Source organism: Pholcus phalangioides, unplaced genomic scaffold, assembly GCF_987345545.1.
Source record: "Pholcus phalangioides strain wild (caught in Gottingen) unplaced genomic scaffold, Ppha-v1.0 ptg000015l_1, whole genome shotgun sequence".
NCBI classification, from domain to species: Eukaryota; Metazoa; Arthropoda; class Arachnida; order Araneae; family Pholcidae; genus Pholcus; species Pholcus phalangioides.
The window spans coordinates 110,752,931-110,768,577 of NW_028301608.1; the positions used below are offsets into that span (position 1 = coordinate 110,752,931).

General features: G+C 33.9%; 1 protein-coding gene across 2 annotated transcripts in view; it reads left to right on the forward strand.

The window, feature by feature from the left end:
* LOC149077577 (cytoplasmic polyadenylation element-binding protein 2-like) overlaps positions 1-15,647 on the forward strand; it is a 177,893-nt gene that overhangs the window by 114,850 nt on the left and 47,396 nt on the right. For both annotated transcript variants that reach the window (XM_089245146.1, XM_089245147.1), the window contains 2 exons: positions 3,548-3,733; positions 15,310-15,399. In XM_089245146.1, coding sequence (XP_089101272.1) covers positions 3,548-3,733; positions 15,310-15,399 — 276 coding nt within the window. The remainder of the gene's footprint in view (positions 1-3,547; positions 3,734-15,309; positions 15,400-15,647) is intronic.

Here is a 15,647-nt window from a genome sequence, read left to right on the forward strand (position 1 = left end):
CTCTCTAAGGAAAGGAAATGTCAGTCCTTTGTAGCATAATAGTAGAACACTCGTCCAGACTGTGAGTAGTTCGTGATTTGATTCCCTGCAGAGGCATGTGAATTTTCTTCCTAAACCTCATATTCATCTACCCTTGGTATCCAGTCTTTCATACTTTACATTTATATTTACACTCAGCTCAGGAACATCTTGTGCTGAAAGTTAATTGGCAGAAGCCCTTGACTAACTTGTCCAAAGTGAGCTTTTACTTGTAATAATTTCTATTAAAGTTTTAAGCAGATTGTGTTTAAAAAATTCATATAGTCGCACTATTTAGATAAATATAAATAAGACTTACAATGTTTTTAAAGCATTTTATTAATAATTCTGTACAGTATAAACTTGAAAAATATGCAATGCAACAAGACATTTCTTACACTCCCAGACAGTTTCACTGCATTTATTGTGTTTCGCACATACCTTGCACTTTCACTGAGGCCTTTGTTTACCTTTGGTAGGTGAAATTTTTCCTGGATTATGTCCCCACTGTTTTGCCTGCAGACGCAGTGGTATATTTTCTTCAAAAGACCTTCCGCGTGTTTGATATTCAGGAATATTTATACTTTGTAAGATTTCTTCTGAAACGTCCAGCCGAAATTTTGAAAATGAATATTTCCTGCCATTTGGCGTTTGTTGTACTTTGCGAAATAAAACAAATGCGTTAAAAAATGTCATATCCATTAGATAAAAAATATTTTTCTGTAGCTTTTATAAAATTTTCTCATCATAGGAAAAGAAGATAAGTAGTTATCCTGTAGATCGACACCACCCATGCTGTTGTTGTTATTCATTGTACTGCAGTAAAGCAAATAAAATTTTACAACAAATGCAGCTCTCTGCAATACTGCATTGATACTGATGCACTCTCGAATATCGCGTTGCTGTAACACCTACTTACTTATTATAAACAGTAAATTTAGTAGAAGTGCATAGCACGTCATTGCCACTTTAGAAGCAGATAACAAGCGACGTGCATATAATGTCTTTCCAGCGCAAGAGGTTAAGCCAGAAAGGGATTAAGATAATTGTAGAATTGGTTTTATGATTAAATTTTGTTCAAGTAGAAATTTGATGGAAGTGACAAATATTTTCTTGAATAACTGGGTGAAATTTTATGAACTATGATTTATTTCAAACATTTTTATGATTCATTTTATTCACTAGCATATGAGAGGTTTGGTGATGCAGCTTGAGAAAATCCTGCATGTGCCCTAATACTGTATATATAATTACTAGGGCTCAGATTTCTATATCTTTGCCTATTTTTTATTTTTTTTTTTTTTTGCATATTTCACTATTTTTACGTAATAGAGCATATTTTCACAATTTTTAGGCATATTTTGTATGTTTCATAATTTTTAATAAAAAGTAAATTTTTCCTCGCTATTCCAATCCCGCTTCAGACTGGTTTTTGCAGTTCCTGCCTCTGACAAAAGCTCCTAGAGCTAGGATTTTTATACACTGAAAATGCAATGTCACTGCTGATTGGTAAAAAATCCTGGAATTCAGGTTTTTCAACCATCAGTAATGACATTGAATTTTTGGAGCATAAAAATACTAGCCTTTCAAGGACACTGGTGTGTGGCTGCAAATAGATTAATCATTTAAATTGGTGTTGATGATTGTAACTCGTGGGGAAAAATTGGTAAATGGTGGGAATTTAGTGTTTGTGGGGAATTTTATCAAATAAAAAGAATTATTTATTGTTATTACTTTTAATTATGTGCTTTTTCTAAAGCCAAATACACGCTACTTGGCTAGGTATTTTTACCTATAGATGGCAACACATTAATTCTGAATTTGAAAAAAAAACTTGCTCAACAAATAGGAAATTTTTAAGGGAAAATTTGGCTCGATGATTTTTATTTAGTAAAACAAAGAATTTCTGTTCATACAATAAGTAATGGTTCAAATTAGTTTAGACTGCATCAACACTTCTCATTATCATATTATTTTGCTAAAGCTGGTGTTATTTAAAATAAGAATGAAAATTTTTTTTTGGAAAAGGACATATTTTTCATTTTATAGGGCATATTTACAGTTTTTTAAGAGCATAAATGAATTTTTTATAAAGTATATTTTAGAAGTTGTTAGAGCATAAAAATCCTATCCCTAATAATTACTTATTCAATTCACCTTCCCTGACAGGCAAAAAGATCTTTGAAGACTTTTACAGGCATACTCTATCATGGTTAATTACCAAGTAATATATATATATATATATATATATATATATATATGTACATGCTCTTTATTTATTTACATAACACTGACTAGCATTTGAAAATTAGATCAGTCTTGTGTCTTGTGCATGTATAAATTATGAAAATAAATACTGTACATCAAATAATTAAGCTAATCCCACAAAAGAAATTTTTTTAGAATTTGAGTTACAGTTAAAGACCATTATAACAACTGCTCACAATCATGAAAAAAATTTACAATATAACAAATTTCTCGTTGTAAGCAAATTTTAATCCCTTGATCTGTTAGCCTATAAATTGTTGGAAATTGTTGCTTTATCTGCACTAAAACATCTCTCAGATCATGTTGTTATAATCATATGGAATGAACTCCAGTCATGAAATTGATTTTCTTTCTCACAACAGTAGATTCTCCAAGTTCTATGGTTTTTGCATGGAATTTCGCATTATCAAAGCAATTTAGTTGACCACCCGAAGAATTAAAATTCTGAGTATTATAACACTGCACACTTCCATTTGTTCCAGACTATTCTGTGCAGCTGGACAGGAAGAGATCTCTTAAACGGAATAAGCCTAGCGTCAGAGATCTGGCGTTCATTCATTCATTCTCACTTTCATTGCTCTACAGATTTCTTTACATTTTTCTGTGAATGAGGGAGTTTTTTTTTTTTTTAGCAGATTTGTTCAGCTGTTCGGAAGTAATTTTATATTGTAAATTCTGGTGAGACAAGTGAGACAAGCCCTGACAATAACCATGGTCATCAGGAGAGACAGAAGTTGGAGGGAAAGTATAAGAGAATGGGGGGGGGGGGTAAAAAACGTTTTAATTTTCTGAGTCCATTCTTTGTTAAAGTACTCACTTCAGAGTAATGTTTATGAGGGGCATTTGCTATAATAAATATCATTCTTAGTTTATTTCTTGAAGAAAGAGAAAGGAAAAACTGGGAATTCTCTGGGAATTTTTTTCGATGTTATAGCACAAAAGCTTTATAATTTTCGATTTGTTATAACCGAATATTTTTTACCTTTAACATTAGCTTTTTGACAATCCCTTGCTAAGCACTCATTATAGCAAGATTCTTGTTATAAACCATACTTTTATACCAGGCTCTGCTACTGTAGAAACTTGAAGTTGGAGAAAAATTTTGGTTCTCTGTTGATGATGAATTACAAAAATACAAGCATACATTCATATGAAACATAAGTAGTTGAAGCTCTGTCTCTAAGGCTGTAACATAACTCATCTTTTTGTTCTCTCCAGCTCTGACTTTGTAGATTTTGATCTTTCATCATTATTATTTTAGGTAAATCACCCTTTTTTACTGGACTGGAGGACAACCACTTGCTGGACGAGGGATGCTCTCTGGATCCAATGGGAATTGTTGGTTCATCACTGCTTTGCTCTCCAAAATCACAGTCAGGTTCTGATCCGGGAGAAAGGTATTCAAGAAAAGTATTTGTGGGTGGTCTACCACCAGATATAGATGAAGGTATTGAGCCATTACTTATTAAATTTAAGTTAATTTATTTAATTTTTCTGAATCTAGTTAGAGCTATGTTTTTATGTAGCATTAAGGTAATTGAGGATGTTTTTTTAGCTTACTGAATAGTTTAATGTAATAATTTTAATACTATACATATAAAAATACCCAAAGCAATAAAATTTTAAATTCAAATATTGAACAATTCATTGATTCAATATTCAATTCTAACATCTCAGTCTCCCTCATGGAATTTGTTTTGGATAACCAAAGAGAAACAACTTTAAAATGGGATTTTTTTCATTGTGTTTCAGAAGCATTTCATATGTTAAATTGATAAATAGCTTTTTTTTGGCTAGTTTAATGAAATGTTTGCGAATTTTACTTTCAAGGATATGGTATTTGAATTCATTGTCAAATTTTGACTGGTCATTTCTGAGATTTTTCCAGTTTCTTATTTTAAGGCATTACCACTGGGTGTAACAGTTCACCCACTCTGACCCTCCCCTTCTAGACAGAGATTCAAATTTTAAATTTCATGAATTTGTCAATTATTTGTAAAAAGTGTGTGAAAGGTATCAGCAGTGGCATGCATGATTTGATGAAATCCTACCTGGAAAAAAGGATAGAAAAAATCAAATGTTATAAAATTTTTACTAAAAAAATTCTCCAACACTGAGTACCTCAGGGTCTTTTTTTAAGTTCCCCTTTTGTTTCAAATATTCATAAATGATGGGTAATATCAGTATTTTTGGTAAAATTATTTGCTTAGCTAATAATACTGTGATTATGTATGCTAGTAATAATCCAGCAGAAGTATTGAACCAAAAAATTAATTACAACTTTTTTAAATTTGGAATTGGTTTATAATAAAATGATATGGAAAAGCGTAAGTGAATGAAATTTTTCTTACAAGATGATTCTCTTGACCCTAAAAAACTAAAAAAATTCCAACTAACCAATGTAATCACCTTATGTTCATGTAATTGTCTTTATAATGTCAAAAGCATTAAATTTTTTCATGGGTTCAATCATCACATGTATTATATGTGGCCTTGGCATTTACGGTGGTAATTACAATAATAATGTTCATCCTATAACCAACCTATAAAAAAGTAGTTTGATTAATATATACAGTAGAACATTGATTATCCGAACACATCAGGACGAAGGGTGTTCAGAAAAGTGGAAAGTTTAGAAAATCGATTTTGAAAATAATTTGATAACACAAAGGAATAAATTGAAATTTAGCAACAAAAACCTTAAAATAATTAAATTTAACCGACTTATTCTGAAAAGTAAATGAAAAAAAAGCAGTATATCACAAAAGAAAAAATTGTAAAAAAAATAATAAAATGGTAAAACAAATACACATGCTCATGATAAATAATGCTGTCAAATCATTCAAAAAAATGAATCTTTAATTGTTTCAACTTGCTTATACGACATTTTGCAGTCTCATCCCGTAATAGCTTCAACATTAGAAATTGAAGCGGCGTAGCATTAGGCTGCGATTCTAACCACGCTAGACATTTTATGAAATGCTGTTCTGCCTCACTGTGCATTATTACATCTGCCGTTGGTTCATCTTCATCACTTTTACAGTCATCCTGATCAACTTGATTGTTCATTTTCACATCCTCTTTGTGACGGGACTGGAATACAGGGAGCTCCTGAAGCATATCTAAGCATTCTTTCAAATCTGGAAGGTTTTGATCATCTTCAGTGGGTTTTTTTAAACCATGAAAATCTGGAAGGTCTGGCCCGGTACCCAGCAAAGCTTGACTCTGTTGTTGTTGGATAAATTACAGAGTGCATTGTAATATTCTCCCAGACCACACGAGAGGTGATTTTAGACTTCTGATGAGCCATCAGAGCAGCCTGACTGTCAGAAAATATAAAAATGCATCTTCTACTAAAACCTCTATCTATGCAAATTTTACAACACATGAGAATTGCAAAGATTTCAGCCTGAAAAACAGTGGTGTAGCCATCTAAAGGATATGATAACTGTGTACCATCTCCAGGACAGCATACTCCAGCTCCAGTACTGTTTCCAAGCTTAGAGCCGTCAGTATATCAAATAAGATTTCTATCACTGTGAGTAGGAGCAATGCCCCAGTCTTCCCTAGAAGGGAATTGAACCATATAAGGCTTATTAAATGCAAATTTGGAAAGCATGCCATTGCTTGGCATGTTGAGATATGGATGTTGTGTAACATTTACATCAAGACCAACCCCATTATAAGTACTGTGAGTACTCTTTCCAATGACCCAAATTCTTGAATCTTTTCATACAGAGGATTGCTTCAGCCTCTATACGCATATGTAGAGGATACATCCCGAGTAAAAGTTCGAGTGCTTCAGTAGGAGTAGTTTTCATACAGCCAGAGATGGCCATGCAAACCATTCTTTGTAGTTTAGCCAAGTCTGACTTAACCGTATTGTATCTTGTTCTGGACCACCAGACAACAGAACCATAAGTAATAATAGGAGATATGATCATTGAGTAGATCCAGTGGATGACTCTGGGATTTAATCCCCATGTCCTTCCAATAGCATTTCTGCAGGCCCAAAAAACTCTCTTATCTTTGTTCAGACAAAACTCTAGGTGCTTCTTCCAGGTCAGTTTCTGATCTAGGTATACACCTAGAAATTGAACCTCACTGGCATATTCAAAGACCAAAGAACTTTATATTCTTCAAAGAAAGGTCTTTTTTTCTGGTAAAAGCAACCATGATAGTCTTTTGTGGGTTAACAGAAAGTCCTTCACTGTCACACCACTTTTCAACCTTCCTAAAGGCATCAGACATAATACTAGATACAGTATCAATGTACTTGCCCCTAGCAACGATTACAACATCATCAGCATAACCAATGCAAGCCATTCCAGATTTAGCCATTTTCTCCAGAAGTGAGTCCACAACTAGACACCACAAAGTAGGAGAGACTACACCTCCCTCCGTGCATCCAGCTTGTGCATGAATTGTCATGTTATCTCCACATACAGATGCATTTATGCACCTGAAGGATAACAAATTATTGATCCAATTAATAATTGTCTTATTAACACTTCTTCTCTCAAGAGCTCGAAGAATAGTGTCAATAGGAACCTTATCAAAGTCTCCCTCAATATCAAGTAATTGTCTTGGGGCAACCAAGTGTCTTTGGGCATTATTTTGACCAACCTTGCCGTAGCAGGGATATCATTAATATCATCACAATACTTTCTCCAAGAGGCTCTCTTTTAATCTCTGATGGCTTTATTATAAGCAGTGAGTGCAGTTTTATATTGCTGCCACTTACCACTTTTTTTAGTTCTATTAAAAAGCTTTCTACAGCTTTTTCTCATTTTACTCAGCTCTTTTGACCACCAAGGCACTAATATTTGTGATTCCGCATTGGTAGTCTTACAATTTTGGTGAAAAGATTGGAGAATGACATGTTGCAGCTGGTCAACAGACAGCTCCAAATCGAGTACGGAGGGAAACTTTCCAAATTGACCAGATGTCAAGGCTTGAAGATCCTCTTTGTAAGCAACCCAATTAGTTAACCTTGGATGTCTACTTACTGTTACTGTTTTAATTGGTCCTGCAAATGATCAGACGGTGGTCTGACTGCATGATTTCATCCGAGACCTTCCAGTCTTCAATATGATCATAGCATGAGCTATTACATAATGTAACGTCAATAACCTCACTTCTATTAACAGTAACAAAAATAGGTTCATTACCTTTGTTAAGAATGTACAGATTGTAATGCAATATATATTCTAAAAGATCCTCACTTCGCTTATTGCAATCACTGCTCCCCCATAAAACATGGTGAGCATTAGCATCACAACCAAGGATGAGTTTCTTTTTGCCCACGCTGCAATACTGGAAAAGTTCTTTAGCAGCATTTGAAAGTGGGTCTTTCTTCAAGGAAGATATGCTGACGTAAAGATGATTTCTTCTTTATGGCCTTGCATTTCATAAGCTATCTTGATAGCAACAGTGTCACTACTCAGATATTTTACCAGATTTATCACAGTGAGCCTAGCACTGGCAATAATGCAAGCTCTAGGTCTGTCACTGAGAACATCATAAAAGATATTATATCCCTTGACCTTCAGACCTAAAATTTTACCATTTACATTCCAAGGTTCCTGTATCAAAGCAATGTCAATCTTACCTCTAGTCATCTTCATACCTAGTATGGCTGAAGCAGAGCGACTATGATGAAGATTGACTAGAACAGCTTTGCTTATAGTAATAAAACTATGAAGGCAAATTGCCCCCACTAGTATCATCAGAAGAGGATAGGTCAGGGACACCCTCTTCACTGAAGTCCTGCCAATCCTATCTAGCTCATGAATTTTAGGTAATTCATTTTCTTGCGGAATAGTAGAATTACTTACTTGAGAGGAGGTTGCAGATTGCTCTGATATGCCGTCCTTTGCTTTAGCTTCCTCATTGGAAGTGCTCAAATTATTTGTTTGTGAGATTACAGATGCACTTTGTGTACCCTCCTTCACTTTGGGATCATTGAGAATCTTGAAGATCCCCATTTGATTGCTTCTGCAGCCTCCCGTCCAACCTCAAAAATCCCATCTTATAGAGTGTAGCTCCACAGATTTCTGTAGCACCCTCCACTCCTCAGATTTCAACTCTGGGCTGTAACGGTTGATCCTCCTCAGCAAAGTCACGGGCTCTTTGGTGTACGTATCCTTTGTTTTGAAGGCAACCTTGACAGGCTTCTGCAACTCTTTGTCCCTCAAGATCCTGAGTGCCTCGCCACTCAAAACTTGCCTATTACCATGGAAGGTGGCTTTCACCCATTCCACTGTTTCAGCATCATCGCAGTAGATCATCAGTGCTCCACCAGTTAAGGTTGAACCCTGAATCTTAAGTAGATGATCTCCTGTAGGGATCAGATCAATCTTCCCAAGGATCTCTTGCTGAATGAGATCAACATTCTCTTTATTTAGCTTTTGTGAGGGAAATGCTTCTCTCACAACTGCCATTTTGGTGCTTTTCACCGCTTGAGCAAATGTCCTAGGACTAGATTCTGTCTTTGGCTTCTTTACAGTGGTCACTGCTTTTGCAGTAGGTGAGGCATCTGTTCTGGGTCGTTTTGATCCACCATCAGTCTTCACAGATGCATCAGCAGCTGTCAGCTGCTTCTCAGCTTTCTTTTTCAGAAGACGGCGTTGATTGCATCTCTGCATTTTAGTGAGGATAACTCGCATCCCAACCATTGGTTCAGCGTGCTGCAGGGTTGCTGATGCCCTCCTTTCTGTGACCCAAATGAACCGATCGATCGGGTGTCATTCAAAGAAGTACCCAATCCATTTTTTGGTTTATTTTTATTAGTTTCCATACAGAAACCGGAGAACTGGGAGGAATCTCTTAGTCTACACCTGCATAGCCTCCCTGTGCAGGTGCAGGGCTCAGTTACAACGAGGTTTTGCCTGGTTCCTCGAGGGGACCGTTTGCAACACCATCTTCCCTAGGTGACATTCATCCATCAGCATGGTTCCTCACACCTGGGATTGGGTTTTTGGTGTTGCTCTTAGTCAGGTGTTTCACTACTGACCTGTCTGACATGGGTGACCCTACCGGTAGCGAATTCTACCGCCAGCATAGCTCAGTAGATCATAACACACGCTAGCCCGCTCACCGCGACAAGGTGGCAACACCTGCTAGACGGGTCCGCCATTGTTTACTTGTATAGCTCATGGGTACGGTATGTACAATTGTTTGGAAGTGGATTATTGTACAATAGAACAAGGCTATTGAGTTGGGAGATGAAAGAATTCAAGTTCCAAGAAAATACCAACTGTGTTCAGCATTATTGACTATAGAAAACTGAAAATGAGTTAGGTTGAAAAGGTGTTGCTGACCGAGTTCGGAAAATTTATGTTTGTGTAATTGATGTTACCTGTCTCAAATTCTCTCCCAAAATGCTGACATTTCAACAGTTTGCTAATTATATTTATTCAAAGCAGCAGTTACTCTGTTCAAAATCAATATCATTTGCCAATCCATGTAGACCAAATTGTATTTATGTACACAAAGGTATTTTACAAAAACATTTCATTTTCCTAGTGTCAAGGTTTTTCGATTCAATATCATATTTAAATGCAAAACATCTTAAATCTACCCCATTTAAAAAGAAAACTTAAAAAATACATTCACACAATAAATGATACTGAAATTTATTTTAACATTTTAGTACCGTAACTGCATAACCCATTAATTGGCTTCTTCATATCTAATTGAAGTAGTGCTCTGAAAGCTAGCCCCACACACACACACTATATGTATTTACCTTTTATCAACATAATAGGTATATATTTTTTGTATTTGTTATATTCCCATAACTTTTTGTGCTACTAACTTAACTCAAACCTGTGTATATATATACACAGTCAAACCTCGTTAGTACGTCACGTGGTTAACACATCACTTCGCTTACCGGGTCACTTTTAGGAAGTCCCAATTGCCCTCAGACAGGAATTGGCATAGCTATGGCTTACTCTGTTTAACGAGTCACTCCGCTTACTGAGTCATATTTTTGCTCTCACAATAGTGACTCATTAACGAGGTTTGACTGTATATTATGATTATTTTGTGTAATTTCATTTTATATTTTATTCTATCAAATGTGTATAGCAGTTTCCAAAGTTATTTATAAATACACTCCCAGTATTGGTATTTAAGTGCTTCTTAGGGAATTATATATATATGAAGGGGTTTTTCTTTACAAGTTATTCAAATATTTAGGCGCCAGCCAAATTTCTTGGAAACAAAGCATGATTTTATTTTCAAGAAAAATGGTCCTAAAGAATGCTTTCCCTACTTTTTGGAACTCTGCATCCCCTTTGTATGTTGAGAGACATACTGCATGAAATCAAAAAAATTTAAGTGTTAATGCTGATTTTATAGTCGCCGCAGCTATCTGGCAGCTGGGATTTGTCAAGCCCTGATATGTGATGTATGAAATTATGATCTAATAAATTAAATGAAATTTTAAAATACAGTTGAGTTTGCTTATAATGTACCCCCTTGGTAATTTAAGAAGTGTAGGTTGTAACCAACGCATATGTTAGAAGCAAGATCGCGAAATGAGCTTATATAGAAGTTGTATGCATTAAGTGCATTATTTTGGTTGTCCTGGACAAAACAAGCTTGTGCAGCACATAAATAAATAAATTTAACATAGCATGAACACATGGTTTTTGGAGTACAGTACATACAGGATACTGTATACAGAACATGCATACATTTTGTTCTAACTTAATTGATTTAACTGGAATTATTTGAGTTTTTTTTATTTTTATTATAACATACAAACATATATACAAGCATATACAGAAACACATTCAACATACACTTTTGACCTCAAGGGACATGCCTGTCCTTCCAGTAGGTCTACAAGGGTTTCTCCGTAGATTATTTTTCTTAGCAACAGCCTATTATGGTTTAGGTCGGTTTATAATTGTTCAATATACAGTTTTTTTTTTTGTTTTTTTTTTTTTTTGTATTTATGTTACAAAGAAATTTTACATACAGATGGATTGTATCATGTGGTTGTATTATTGTTGTAATATAGATTCTAGACTGGTATTCATAGAAAACGTGAATATATTGTTATTAGATCTTATGTAAGTATTTGTATGATTGATTGTATGGTATAGATTCATTATTTTTGGAGCGGTGTATCTATAACTCTTTTGAAATAACATTTTATTTGTTTTTGGCACTTTATATATGTTATTTAATCTAGATGACGTTCTATTTTGTTTCATTTCTAACCAATTGTTGTTGAAGAATGAAAATTTTATTAGTCTGTTTATTCTAATAGTTTTCATTAAAATTGCCAGCATTTATACAATGCATTAAAAAAAAGCAACTGATATGTCCATGAATGTTACTTAACATCAATCGATATGCTTTTGCATAGCCTTCAATACTTTGTGATTTGATGATGTTAAAAGAGAGCAGATTTCTGCTTTTACCTATCACAACAATCATTTATCACTACCATCCACCAAGTGATCCAAACAGAGAAAAATTAAGCATTCAATAATTTGAAGAACATATTTAATGCAATTTTCACATAAATACATTGAAAGAGTTTTTTTTAAATAACACATAATTTTACTGTACAGATAGTTGTATTTGTTACTAACAGATAGTTGTATTTGTTACTAACAGATAGTGCTTTTTAGCTGTAGATGATTGCAGTGCTAATGTAATTATTTCAACAATAATTTTTTTATAATTATAAAAATTTCTACAGCTTTCTGTGAAAAAAAACCAATCATGATATCATCTGCATACAATATATGTTGCTGTATCATCATCAGTCAGTTTTTAGCTTTATTTTTCTAAGTTTAAGTTTGCAGTATGTTATAGCTTTATTATTTTGTAGGTTAAGAGAGTGTTTTTGGTATATCAACAGTGTATGTTTTAAGCAGGTATGCAGTAACAGAGGTAAAAATATATGGAAGTGAATGGGCAAAAAAATCTGTGAATACAAAACCGTGTTCCAGATATGTTATAAGTGCACTCGACTGTACATAAATGAAATTTGTATAAAGCATCATATCATCTCCATAGACTTCAGACTTAAGGTTGAGTAGCATTATAGCATTATCTGTTCATTTTTTTTTATGACATCAGCTGCCTAAAATGCCTGAATGCAACATTTAGTCATCTACAGATGAACCTTGCTGTAGTGAACCTGGGATATAATGAACTCTCGATTATAGTGAACTTTTTCAGTGGTCCCAACTGAACACCTATTTAACTAATGTTATTTAAAATTTATATAGTGAACCGCTGAGAAAATGAAAGTCTGTTTATAATGAAATGTCCCTTCTGCAGATTTTTTTCCAGTTTTTCAAAAGTAAGCTTGTACATATTAGGATCCTGAAAGACAATGTTTCTTGACTTCTGTGTCAAATCCTACTCTTTCATTCTCCCCGCCATTTCTAGGAATCAACCCCTAGTCCACTACCCAATAAACAACATTCTTCTTTCCTCCCACCCTCCCCCCATTTCTAGGAATCCACTGGACCACTAAAAGACCCCACTCCTTTCAAAACACTCCTTGAGAAATCAGAACAATTGTAGAACAGACCTAGAGGCATCTGATGTCCTTTTCCTTTCTATCTCCTGCCGCTGTCTTCATATCCATATGACCACTTCGGACTAATCAGATATTTTGCCATCTCAGCAGCATCTTTAAAAAAAATTGGTAAAATTGCAAATGCAGTAAAGAAAGCATTTTCAGTTGATGTTAAAATAAAAATAATCAAAAGTATTGAGGATGGATCCAATCAATCAGCAATGTGCAAGGAATTTTCCTTATCAAAATCTAGTTTCCAACATTTGGAGAAATCGTAGCATAATCATTGCTGCTTATGAAAAATATCTGGATGAAGCAAAGAAGCTACATTGAGCCAAAAAAGGGTAGAAAAAGCTCTTTTAAAATGGTTCACCATTCAGCTGAATTAATTGAAATTTTCCTGAGACAGAAGTCACTCTGCAAAACAAAGCAAATGAGTTTGCTGAATGTTTTGAAGAAAAGGCTTTTGTACATTCTAATGGCTAGCTGGACAGAAAATGAAACAATATTTTATGTGCTAAGGTTGCGGGTGCAGCATGAATGCATCAGATGTCGAAAACTGGGAGTCTCAAGTGTGGCCGGATGTAATCTGGGATAAGAGAAGGGCATTTTTATGCTAACGAAGCTGGGTTATTTTACAAAATGACTCAGAATCAAACTTTAACATTTAAAAGAGGAAAATGCTGTGGCGGGAAGCTGTCGAAAGTTAGAGTAAGTGTTATCATGCGTGTAAACATTAATAGTTTGGAGAGAAACTAAAACTAACTGTAATAGGCAACTCTCAAGAGCCTAGATGTTTTAAGAATGTTAAAAAGCTACCTGTAAATTACAAAGTTAATCAAAAAGCTAGGTTGACAGCTTATGCACTTGAAGAAGAGCTTTGTCAGTAGGACAGCGACTTGGTGAAAACAAAGTTCAAGATTGTATTCCTCATAGACAATTGTACTGGCTATCCCCACTTGAAAATCTTAAGTGCATCGAGCTTGTTTTTTCGCCTCCCAATGATTAATAATTTAATAGTAAATTGTGTGTCATCTCAGTGAATGTTTCCAACAAAACCACCATCAAATGCTAAGAAATATTAATGTTTCAATAAATTTTGATATGGTGAGCCTTTGATTATAGTGAACTTTTTATTGCGTCCGCAGACAGTTTACTATAATAGTGTTTGACTGTATATTGAGCATCTTGTAAAAATATTCTTAATACATTGATTTCAGTAAAGGCTCAACTAGTCATCTTAGCAGACTTTTGACTTTCAGGTGTTGTCACAAAATATTCATTTTAATATTATAATGAACATTAACAGCAGCTGAAACATGTGTGCTCGCCAGAAAATGGTAAAAAGTAATCTTGTACTTTTGGGGTAATCAGCAATCTATATTCCAGTTACAGTGGAGTACAATTATAACATGTGGTTTTGTAATCCCCTGATTTTTGGGTCATTCAGTTATACATATTTTTACTGCTGTCATTAAATACCCTGCTTGAACATACGCTGTGGCTACAACATAACAAAAACACATAATTTGAACATAAAAAATTATTTTATTGAAAAAAAAACCTCGTTTTATATATTTCTGTGAAAACTGCATTGCTGATGTTTTTCAGATCCTTAAATATTTCCTTTTTCTGATACTTTTGGATCACCTAGTAGATGGCAGTGATAAACAAGCATCTTTTGTGATCAGGAAAAGCAGAAATCTGCACTGTTTTAAAAGCATCAAATCTCTATCTGTTGAAAGACTACAAAATCATGTTGATTGATGACGAATAAAATTTATGAACATTAGTTGTTTGTTTTTTAAAGTAATTGTACAATGCTGACTTGTTTGAATGAAACTGTAAGCATAAACTCAAATAATACCAGTGAAATTAATTAAATTTAAAAAATGTGTGCATGTTCAGTATATCATGCATTGTAATAAATTTTCAAAATTCCTCAGAAGATGCCAACCAAAAACTATTTTCATGTTGCATTAAATTTAATTAAGTACTGCATAAACTTATTTCGTCTATGACAATCTCCATAGTGCACTTTATGCAGATATATAACTGCTGTATAAGCTAGGTGCAGGACTTTGATTGTATAAAATACACTTCTCTTATCACTAGAGGGGTATGTTATAAGTGAACTTGACTGTATATCATAGAATTATTTCTTTTACACTCTGTTTAGTCATTAATCATTGATGGACAGAAATTATTACATTAAGACAGGCTTACATATTCACCACAATAACACTTTGAATGAAATCAGTGAAATCACAAAATATTCAGTGAAAGGGTTATAGAAAATATATATAAGTTTAAATAGTTAAATTAGATTTTTGAATAGAACCTGAGAGAGAGAAAGATTTATTAATTCCATTAAAAACATATGATAGTAATTCTGAAAATCTATGTGAAAATTTTTTTTGAATATTCTCTTTTTCATTGTGATTTATTTAATATTTTTCATATTACAGAGGAGATAACAGCTAGTTTCAGAAGGTTTGGACCATTAGTTGTTGACTGGCCACACAAAGCAGAGAGTAAATCATATTTTCCTCCTAAAGGTAATTTTTTTTCAATTCCTAAAAAATATCTGTGACAAAAAAAATTAAATTTTATTATGAATTTTCAGTGTAAAACAGCATAAAAAAAAGTGATGCAATGGAAACAACCATTCCACTTCTAACCTTATTAGAACCTTATAAAAATTTTAACGGCAACTATTATTTTATAATTATTATTTCAAAACTTTCAATCTCTTGAAAATCAAGCTCCAAAACAGCAGTTACAAAAGCATCCACCTCCACATTCT